The 12,025-nt window shown below is 43.7% G+C and overlaps 1 protein-coding gene across 1 annotated transcript in view; it reads left to right on the top strand.

Annotated features, from left to right (window-relative positions):
• Window positions 1-12,025, top strand: part of LOC146834787 (interleukin-12 receptor subunit beta-2-like) — a 745,756-nt gene that overhangs the window by 269,327 nt on the left and 464,404 nt on the right. Inside the window, exon 7 of the mRNA XM_085602323.1 lies at window positions 6,305-6,470. Coding sequence (XP_085458449.1) covers window positions 6,305-6,470 — 166 coding nt within the window. The remainder of the gene's footprint in view (window positions 1-6,304; window positions 6,471-12,025) is intronic.

Here is a 12,025-nt window from a genome sequence, read left to right as displayed (position 1 = left end):
ACCTATGGTTTTTTCAGTTAATTTGTACGTTTTTTTAAATGCTAAGTTATGTATTTATTTTTAATTTTTGCGCGCATGGTGCGCTTCGCGCACCGTGCGCGCGCTGTGGGAACTCGGAGCGGTTCGCGCACCGAGCGCCCACGTTGCGCATTTCGTACCATGCACGCCTCGCCATTTTTTACAAAATATCAATAGTTTTTTTCTCCCATGGGGGTCCTTAGATTTAAGCTTACCGTACGCGCACTCCGCGATTTTTTTTAAAAATTATTAAATTTATTTTTCGTACTTTTTGGTCCTTCGTGAATCCCCTGACGAACGCTAGGGGGTCTGCAACTCTCTTCGTTGCCCCCTTTTCATGTTATCAACCTTTGTTTTTCAGTGCGATAGACAGAAAATGGCGGCCGAAACTTTCTGATTTCGACCGATTCGAATGTTTACAGTCATGTAACCACCAATCAGAATTGAGCTCGTGCACGGCACCGTACGCGTATGGTAAGCTTACCGTAAGCGCACGGAGCGCGCTTACAGATATATATATTGATTTAAATACTATTTTCTCAGGACCTACTGAACAGATTTACACCAGACCTGCAAAAGGCACATCCCTGACCTGAGGACTACCTCTCTGCCCAATTTAAAGTAATTCTGTTCAGCCGTTCGGGCTGTAACTCGGACTAAAGGTCCTATAGGAAAATGCATGGGGAAAACGCGTTTTGGGACCCCCCTTTTTTCTCAGCCCCTGCTTGACGAATCCCCCCGAGACTTTCAGGGTAGGAGCGGAGCGTAGCGCCCCATTAGTTTTGAAAAATTCACGAGGATTCGTCAACCGGCGCCAAAGTTATTCCAAATAGAATGTTGCGGATTTCCTATGGAAACACGGTCCTAACTATAACTATCTACTGGCAACCGCCAGTAGATAATATATATATATATATATATATATATATACATATATATATATATATATATATATATATATATATATATATATTAGACAAATATTCACTTGGCAGCCTGCTGCAACATCAATTCCAATGCATTCACTGCCTGCTTGATGCTGTCCCTGCCCCTCCTTCCTACTTTTTGGTTGGCTTTGGGCTAGAGAATGCAAATAAAATCAGGCAACACTGCCTGTGAGCAGCAGATCACTACAATGAAAATCTGGGCCATGTAGCGTTGTTGTCCCTCCCTGTATGCGTAAGCGAAGTTGGCTGGCCTGGCGTATGCCAGTCCTGCGTGAGGCTGTGAACAATGACTCTGGGCGTGGTTCCGTCCTGGGCTGTATGAGAAATCAACTGATGCGGGTGTCCCTGTTGTAGTGCTGCCGCCACCCGGGCCGCAAGCGCCAATTTGCCACCTTGTAACCCAAGTCCCAAAACATGGCCAACATGAAAGGCAGGGGGAATCACTGACCCTACATTCATCCATACTTCCACACATGAAAGATCGTGCACATGACATATCTGTGTGGATATGAATGTTTATTGCACATTCAGTGGAGTGTTGCACCTGTAGCAATACAGGGCCATGCAAAGTCCATATTTCCGTTTTTGGCAAATGGAGGGCTGCCAATTAGAGCCAAGCTCGTGCTCGGGGGTTAGGCTCTGCCAACATATGTACTTATCCAATCTCTCTGCCAATTCTGAAGCACTTATAAATTCACTACACACTCTCCTTTCAGTACTCTAATGATCCAGTCTCTACCTATGTACTTATACAGTGACCGAGACAAAGTTACATAACCAAAGTTTTCCCCGCCGCCAGAGGTAACATGGTTGCGAGCGGTGTCCAAAGCAGAATGTAATGTGGTAGGGCCTAGGGGCAGCATCATGCATACATAATGAACACACGGACACAGTTAGATAGATAGTGGAACTGGGTACGGATACGTGCGCCTGGCCCCTTTTTATTACCAGGGTCACATGTCCAGTGACTTCTGTGCTGAATGCGTGTGGGGTGAGTGTAAGTCAGCTCTCAGGGAATGGTTGGTGTTGGCAACAAGTACAACAGTAATCATTGGATCACACACAGAGATTCAATCATAAAGGGTCCGTGACTTGTGCTGCACTAAGGCAGAGGCACCAGATGTGAAATAATACACAAAAGATTCTATCGTAAAGAGTTCATGAATTGTGGTACACTGAGGTAGGGGCAGCAGATCTGTAATCATACACAAAAGATTCTCTCATAAAGGGTCCATGAGTTGTGGTGCACTGAGGTAGGGGCATCAGAAGCAATCCGTGTGTGCACAGCTAGCGATGATGCGTGGTCTGGGAGGGCCACACTGGTAGCAATGTCTGTTGCCTACTGGACTGCGCTATCTGCAATCACAACTCGATGTGAATTGTGAGCCCTGCTGTCCGCAATGTAGATGGAAGGCAGTAGTCAGCACAGACATCGAGGAATGCTTTTTGTCACTTCCTCTTGGCAAATCTGAGGGCATAGAGTACAATTCTGTCTGCAAATATTAAATCATGTCTCAATGTAAATTGTGAGCTCTGCTGACCGCAGTGTAGGTAACAAAAGATGAAATACGTATGGAATACATTGTCAAAATGTGTAGGTTTCGCGGATGTTATATTTAGTTGCCGACTGAAATTAGTGAATCAAGACTGAATTTGAATTGTGAGCCCTGCTGACCACAGTGTAGGCTGGAGGCAGTGGTCAGCAAAGGCCCACAGCCATGTGGCATTGACATTAGCTGCACAGATTGGGAGCCTTTGGTCTTCTTAAGCGATTATAGTCTCTTACACAATTTGCATCAATAATAATGTTGAATTGTGAGCCGTGCTGACCGCAGTGTAGGCCGGAGGCAGCGGTCAGGATGGGCCCACAGCCACGTGGCATTGACTTGAGCTGCACAGACTTAGTGGCACCTGAAGCACTCAGCGTGTGCGCAGCCTGCGATGATGCATGGTCCAGGCGGGCTGCACTGCTAGCAATGTCTGTTGTCTACTGCACTGCGTCATCTGCAATCGTGACTCTATCTGAACTGTCAGCCCTGATGACCGCAGTGTAGGCCGGAGGCAGCGGTCAGCGAGGACAGACAGCTACGTGACATTGACTTGAGCTGCACAGTTAGTAGCACCAGAACCACTCAGCTTGTGTGAAGCCAGCGATGATGCGTGGCCTGGGCTGGCTGCAGTGGGAGCAATGTCTGTTGCCTACTGGACTGCGTCATCTGCAATCACGACTCGATTTCAATTGTGAGCCCTGCTGTCCGCAGTGTAGATCGAAGGTAGTCGTCAGCACAGACATCGAGGAATGCTTTTTGTTACTTCCTCTTGACAAAATCCGAGGACATAGAGTACAATTCTATCTGCAATTAATAAATCATGTTTCAATTTAAATTGTGAGCTCTGCTGTCCGCAGTGTAGAGTGCCATTCAGTGTTCCTTTGGACTTGCAAGATGAATTTGGTCATTGTAGTAAAGCTATAACTGATATAAAATAAGTTCTTGAAGCAAGGATAGTAAAAGGATATTATGTAGGTTTTAGGGACGTTATACTTAATTGCCTACTGGACAATGCAATTAATGAATCAAGACTAAATTTTAATTGTGAGCCCTGCTGACTGCAGTGTAGGCCGGAGGGAGCGGTCAGCAAGGGCCCACTGCCATGTGGCTTTGACTTGAGCTGCACAGTTTGTGGTCCCTGAAGCACTCAGCGTGTGCGCAGCCAGCGATGATGCGTGGTCCGGGCAGGCCGCACTGGATGCAATGTCTGTTGCCTACTGGACTGTGTCATCTGCAATCCTCACTCTATCTGAATTGACAGCCCTGCTAACCGCAGTGTAGGCCGAAGGCAGCGGTGCGCAAGGACAGACAGCCACATGGCTTTGACTTGAGCTGTGCAGAGTTAGTGGCACCTGAAGCATTCAGCGTGTGTGCAGTCAGAGATGATGCGCGGTCAGGACAGGCCGCACTGGTAGCAATGTCTTTTGACTAATTATTTCTGCCTTAATAAGGCTACGTGGCGATGACTTGTGGTGCACTGAGTTAGTGGCACCTGAAGCACTCAGCGTGTCTGCAGGCAGCGATGATGCGTGGTCCGGGCAGGCTGCACTGGGAGAAATGTCTTTTGTCTAATGAATTCTGCCTTAGTAAGGCCACGTGGCGCTTACTAAGGCAGAATGATATCACTGACCATGTCATGAATGATGTAATATGTGATGTCATCAGCAGTTCATTGCGGGTGCACGAGTTATAGTTAGCTGAACTAATTATAACGGCAGAATTTCTATGGTTTTGTACGAGTGAAATGTCCAACTAACTATAACGTCCCTAAAACCTATGTTTTTTTTCAGTGAATTTCTAAGGTTTTTTTAAAGGCTAATTTCTAACTATAACGTGTCTGAAACTGGGTATGCCACTGGGTAGTTATGGTTAGGTCAGGGTTTCCATAGGATATGCGTTTTTTAAAGACATATAACCAGCCTTTTCCACCTATTTAACCAGGATCTGGAACAACATTCCTGAATCCATCTTGACTGCCCAAACGCCGCTCCAATTTAGGAATAATTTGAAAACCCGCCTCTTTAAACAATATTACATCACAATGCATTAACCGTCCACAACTCAGCTTCCTCTCATATTGCTAGTTGACTTTAAGCTTGCCTTTGACCATGTACAGAGCTCTGCTGCTCTTTGTCTAGGTTTGCGCTACAAAAATACCATATACATACATACATGAAAGGGTGTCTTATGTTGGGGTGAACTGTATTTTTGTGTGTGGTATCAAATTGATATGGATGTGGCATTTCACCTTTAATAATAAACAGATGAGTGGATGATACATTTTGCATCAATTTGGATATTATCCCCATACCCAAATTGAGCTCAAAGTGGTTTCAGCCATATCAGCCTCTTTCAGACCAGATAAAAGAGTATGAGGACTTGAACAGAAAATTCAAAATCACTTTTAGGACAATCAGGTTCACGTTTTTAGCAGAGAGCTGGTAAGACGCCACATGGGGTTTTTTTACAACTAGGTTTTGGGTCAAAGTTGGGTTTCGACGCGATTCCAGGTATATGTAATTTTACAAGGTCTGTTGGTTTGTGTTCTTGGCAAATTGTTGGTATTATGTTACAGAACATAGGGGAATATATACATGAGGAAGTTTCAATTAAGACTTGATTACAATTGAAAGCATGGGTTTCTACAAAATTAAACAACGTGTTTAACAAATTCACAGTGCCAGGATTAGAACCCAGATCTGTAGATTCCAAGGGATTACAAGTGCAGCTATTTAACCACTTTGAAAAAGTTTACAGCTGCACTTCTTTATGCAGCATTATGTGATTATTGATTGAGGTTTATGTTACTGGAGGACAATTTCTCGGACAAGGTGAGATCCAATTTTATTGGATAGGCTGATGTCTAGTAAATGTTAGGATCCATTTGGCATTTGATCACGCTGATAATTTAACTATATATATAGGCAATTATGCATCCTACTGTGGTTTAGATTCTGCCTGGCTACTCTCGTGAGGCATTTCTGTGTGTTAGTTTTTCCATGAACAATACTCTCGAGTCAGAAGACAGTCAAACAGGTAGATGTTGCCAATGAGCCAAGAATATTCTAGGTATCACTTGGAACTATGTACTAAAAGCTGTATGCCTTTTGATAATAAATGAGATATTGTTAAAATTCTCCTACTGTTAACTGACCTTACTCTCTTTGTCAGAGGTTCTGTTCCTATATGATGTATTCTTCCCTTATGTTTTGACTGGGAGTCTGAAGTTGCTAGATATTTCTTAGGGAAATCTTGTAATGTGTTTTATTTTTCATAAATTCCCATACAACTCCTGCCACTCAAGTGAATATTTCTTTGGTAGCTCTTTACCTGTCTTATTGTACTGTATTTTCCTCAAATATACCTCCAATATCCCATTCTTCTTTCTTAAGATACTTCTCGGGTTGCTTCTCTCATTGTAGATATAGGATCCACCAATCACCTCCTAATAGTTACACTTGGTGGACGCCATCTTTCACTGGGATATATGGATAAGCGTGTTGCCACCGCCACTTCCAACCCTTTGGCCTGAAGAACTGCCTCCCTTGTGCATTTGTTATTCTATTCGCCACAAGCTCTTTGTTGATCATTTCTCTATACAGTATCTTTACACATTTTGGTATGCGTAATACTTTTTTTTTGTTGCACAATTGATATCATTATTCAACAAGATGGACAATCTACCTCATTATATGTGCAGAATTGGTCATATGTATAATAAAAACCTCTCCTTGATTTGTAATATAAGCACCTCAAGAAAGTTTCAAATATACTACCTTTATCTTGTAGGCGGACAGAGATAAGTCTGAACCACGCTTTACAAACAGTCTGCGTGTATATCAGCAATTGGATGCCAACAGTAAATATGAATTTCAGGCTCGTTGCAGATATGTTTCTGACTCTAGATATTGGAGCAAATGGAGTGAGTCTTTTAATGTAACAACACCAGAAGCAGGTAAGATGTAAGTTTGAATTATTATTTCCACTCTTATGACTCAGCAATAGCCTTTCTAACTTGATGGTGAAATTATATATCCAATAAAATAGTGTAGAACACATATGGGACTATAATGTGATAATTATTGTATCAACAAATGCCCATACCTTAATGTATATCACAGTGTTGTCTTTTCTGTATTATTTTTTTCACCAGCTCTCATTCTAGAAGAGGTCTTGTGAAAAAGCACTAGAGTGGGGATCTTGTGTTGTGGAGATGGTTATCAGAATGACTCATGCTCACTTCCCGCTCACACAAAAAGAACAGATGATGGACTGAATGCTGAACAAATCAAACATTCACCCCCAGTCACAGATCTGGGTTAAATTATTTCTTTTTTTGCAAGCCACGCCATTCCAGTTTAGACCCAGCCATATTCAAATCATTCTCGACCCTGCTCTCCATGGAACGGTCCAGCCTGAACTGCCAGGCTAGTTTGAGTCTGGTGGCGTAGTGAGCATGGAATCCACGCTTGGGTATACTGTTTCCACTCTGGGCAACAAATGCCCAGACATGGGTCCCAGGCTCACTGTGCCACTATATTCAAGCTAGCCTGGCTGATGAGGGGTGATATCCCAAAGCCGGTCACAGGATACTTGTTTCTGATCCAGGGAGGACCTCCCTGATTCCATAGAGCCTCTACCACGTGTAACAACCATGGGTCCTGATTCACAAAGGGCCTCTGCAGTGGTGGCAGAGTCCCCGCAATCATGGGGGAGTCTCCACATTCGAGGCAGAATTTTTGCAATGAGAATTCTCATTGCAGAGATTACAACCCAAATGAAGACACTCCCCCACGACTACAGAGGCCCTATGTAAATCAGGTCCATATTGTTGTAATCCTGTAGTTCCATGTTCAGTGTTCCATCTGTCCCATGATGCTTAGAAGAATGTCATGGTAAGAAAAGAACCACTGGACCAAGAGAAAGAGGCCGTAGGTTCTGCTGTGCTCTGCAGTTGGTGGTTTTAATATAGCCTTACAGCCCCCTGCTGAGGGCTTTACCAGTTGTTAAAGGCCCTGAACCCAAGTTACATAATGAGGGAGATTGCATTTAACAACCGGTAGTAGACTATTAGAATATTAAACCCACTGATGGCAGAATGTTTGAAATAAAAAGGGAGAAACATGAAGAGAAACATTGGAATGTTGGAGCTCCAGGCTTATACCAGCCAATATAAGCCAGAGTTACTCCATTGTCTTCAATGGAGCTCTGAACATTCTTATGTTCTAATACACCTGAAGTTTCTTCTGAGGAAGTTTGTGAACTTGTTACATAGATCTCATGCAGTGAACTGGTTCTCCTCCATTGCTTCATAATATATCTGTGCACAAAGAACTGTACTTCAATGCTTTGATCTTCAGAGTTAGTTGAGGGGATTTCTGTTCCATGAAGTATTATAAGAATATACCAGCTCCTCTTGGTAAAGCTGATTTTATTTCTAGAAGTCATATCTTTCTGGTTTGCAGAGTAACTTTCCCAAAGTGTGGTTAGCATCTTTTCTCTGCTCCTCGATCCTTGGGTGTCTGGTAAAGCTTCTTTAATATGAAGGATATTCTGTTTGGTAAAAGAGAAAGAAGTTCTTAATTATCGGAAGAACACTTTCAAAATAACCGCCCCTCCACGTGTTTTGACATGGAAATTCTAATAGAAACATAATATCAAGAATGCAGACATTGAGGGTGCATGACCTGGCCGCCAACCAAGATGGGCGCGCAATACTGAAGCTCTGGCTGCCCAACCTGGGGAAAATGCAACAATAGACCCATGTCTGCATCTAGCATGATCCACCTCTGCCTATATAAATCGTCAACACCCTAGTGCTGTGCATGATGCCGGTGTAGCGGGATGAGAGCTCAAGACATTGGGGCGCAGTGAGTTGAAAGGCAGCCCCCACCTAACCTCGGAGAACCCGTGGTGACAGGTGAGGAAATATGAATTTTGTGATCAGTTATGTCCCCTATCGTAGACCCCAACGGCTCCATGTACATGCTATACGTACATGTATGTTCCCTCCTGCTCCAGTGTTGAAGACGCAAATATATGTGCGTCCACCGTCAATATGTCCTCTTTCAGATCCACCATGAATGGGTCAGATATTCCTTTCCTAAGTATGAAAGGCCACCGACTTTATGTGGTTCACTTTCCACATTTTACAGATTCAGGCGAGTAGGCCCGAATTCCGTCATCAAGCCTTTTCCTGCCTTCTGCCTCTGAAAGCTCCAGTCTGAGCCTGCATCTGTGACCATGAACTTTGTCTTACTCCCTGCGCGGCTAACGGTGCCTGATCCAGCCCGTCGCCTGCCAAGAACTGTATTTCACCTTCAAGATTATCTCCTCCGCCCCTCATCCGATGCATTCCTGTCTAGTAGTTTAGGTAAACATTCCTCCAGCTACCGTGCAAAGGGGCCAGGCCTCGCTGTCCTCATGCAAGTAATTCATGGCCCTGTTACCATGGAATATTCCTACCCCCTCGCATCTAGTGTAGACACTTAGACGCTTGTACACGCACTAACAGTCAGTATAGTCAGTATAGAATAAGATTCTATCCTAAGAGACCTCTCTTTTTGGATAACACAGTTCTTTAAACATAGGATATTAGATATGATTTGGGATTAGGTTGACATAACCCCAGACTTCTGTCTCCTCATGTAGAGCTAAATGTCAAGTCCTTTCTCCCTCTAGTTGCACGTCAATCACACGTCATGCGGCTGCGCACGCATCTCTGCCAAATATTTCTGCTGACATTGCCGGATTCTCTTATGGATCCACCCACTTATGACATCATGTATAATGACGTTTTCTAGTTACGCCTATTCTAGTTACGCATGCATAGTTCATTTTGTCTTATCAGTTGATACGCCTACTACATCTATTTCACTGTAATGCCTTTTCTATAAAAATGATTACCTGTCAATAATATATGCCCTTCCTTCCTGAACTTTCGTGGTGATGGAATAGAACGCCAACAATTCGAATTGTGTTCCTTTGTATAGGAATAAAGCCTTTTTTAAACCTCTAATGCCACGGATTCTGCCTCTCATTTTACTGAGTTATTCTTAATAGACTTTACCGCATAAAAAATAGTACCGGTAACGAAATATTTACCACATAAATTGGCGCCCGAATAGGGACACTTTCTCATCTCACGCGCCGGCGGTGCGTTGCAGGCCCGGTCTCCTGCCACAGCTGAACGGACAAAAACGCGTATCTGCAGGATTTCCTGTATCTCCCTCCGGCCAAGCGGGGACGACTGAGGCTGCGATCAACACCCAGACGAGGCGGTGAGAAGTGCGAAGTATCCCGACCAGAGCCTAGCTGAGAGAGCAAGATCCGAGGTATACAGAGACCCGCCAGGTTCCGAAGTTCCGAGTCCAGTCCGGTCCAGTCCAGTTTCAGTTCCGTTCCGAGGCCTTCCGTTCCGAGCTACCCGGTGAGTACCATTACCGGGGAGGCATTTAACGTGCACATAGTCTGTGCCGGTCAAGACGGGTTTGGGTACACAAATCCGGTCTGCACTGTTTTAGCAGTGTATCTGTACTGTTTAGCAGTATATATAGTATGTTTTGCATATAAATAAGATAAATAAGTATTATCTAGTGTCAGTATAATGTCAGTAACTAGTTTTCTATTAGTTATCATTGTTCGTAAAACTGTTAAGTGTTAAATGTTTCAAATACGTTCTATATACTGTGGTGTGAATGACTGTTCATTATTGTGTTTTTGTAAAGTGTGTTCTAGTAATAAGGTCTAAAAATGCCGCTCTTTTCGAAACTAAGACAGATCAAAACTAGAAAAGGTGTACTCGAAGAAGCCGTTCCCATCCCACCTAGGGACACTCCAGGGTACTTTATGTATCATAAGCATGGCCTAGATGCCGTATTATTTCTTGATTTATGGGTGGACTACACCAAAGAATTACCAGAGAGTCAGAGATGGCCCGCAGCGGGGACCTGGGATGCAGATTGCATCATGAGAGTAGAAGAAGAATTATGGAAAAAGAAAGCCAGACAGTCACAGAAAGATGCCATTGAATTATGGCGTAAAGAATCATATAGACGTACAGAAAAAGCACTCAGACAGGAAGATAAGGGTAAGGAGAATTCAAATAAAGTCCGAGAAAATCTATTACTTGAGGAAGGTACCCGAGTAAAATCAGAACAAATAGACAGACAAAGAAACGCCCTTATGAATGGTATGTATCCACTTCTGGCCGAAGGGTTACCTAAGGCTACTCCGGAAATACCAAAAGACTTGCCACCTCCATTGTTTCCGATAAAAGCACATCCCAAGGGGCATCCTAGAACCGCAGAAGATGTTTTCCTTTCCTCTTATTTAGATGACGCAGCTCCCGAGTATGCTAATACTGCACCACATAGACCGCTTGCCGATGATGCTCATCGCCAAGACTCTCCGTCTGTACCTCCACAACAACAAGCTTCGACACACATTCCGACAAACACATCTGTTTCTACAGCTTTTCCCGCAACGACGGTTGCTGTCTCACCTTCAACAAATCCTTTCACGTCCAGCACCCTAGACGGTGCTACAGGAGGTACGACAGACATTTTTTCTACGCCACCCAGAGGAAATAAATTTTCCCTTAGAGAATTAGCACACCAACGTACGTCCAAACTAGCAACCCCCGACATGCTCAAGGAACTTCTAGTAGATTGTAGATATGATCCTGTGCCCGGTAAACGGGACGAAATGCTGCTGTCATCATTACGTATTCGACGAGCCGCAATATATTTAACGAAGCTACCAGGAATGGCTACACATTTAGAAAATATATATCACTTTGTCCAGTCAGGACGAGGTCCTGAAAGTATTAGTAGAGCCATGGAGTACCAGAAAGCGGAGGTACAGGGACAACTGTTACGTTTCCTTATAAACTGTGTAATCAGAAATCAAGACCGGCCTGGGGTAAATCCGGAAGAAATGCAAAAACTTGTCACTTGGGGCCAGAATATATCAGACGGAAGACATGATAAACAGTTATGTATAGTAGCTATGTACCGAAAGATCCGCAAAGAAGTAGAACGAATACACGAAGAAAGATTAGAGATAGACGCCGCTGACCTAAACAGAGAGGAGGGGGAGCAAGAATCAGACCAAGTAGATACAATAGCTTATGTAGGTAGAGGAAGATCCCATAATAATACCAGAGGTTTTAACGACCCAATACGTCCAATACGTCCAGAATGTAATAGACATCTTCCAAACCCTATGCTAAATACAAAATCCCCTGAATACTTATTCCAAGCCGCTGATAAATTACTCCGAGATCGAAGGGGGTACCACGTGCTCGATTCCATGGACGAACAAGAATTAGCCAGGTCAGCAGTACAATGGGCTGACAGTCCCGGCGAATACAATGACGATGTACTTGCACACACGTTTTTGAATCTAGACCCATATGAACAGCGTTTAGCTAGTATATACATGATTCAACACCTCCTTATATTATATAAAGGTCAACACTCCGATCCAGGACCCTTACCTGACATATTG

Source organism: Triturus cristatus, chromosome 4_2 (genome assembly GCF_964204655.1).
Source record: "Triturus cristatus chromosome 4_2, aTriCri1.1, whole genome shotgun sequence".
In the NCBI taxonomy this organism is placed as follows: domain Eukaryota; kingdom Metazoa; phylum Chordata; class Amphibia; order Caudata; family Salamandridae; genus Triturus; species Triturus cristatus.
The sequence above is the reverse complement of the archived record's forward strand: the minus strand, read 5'-3'. Positions and strand labels throughout refer to the sequence as shown.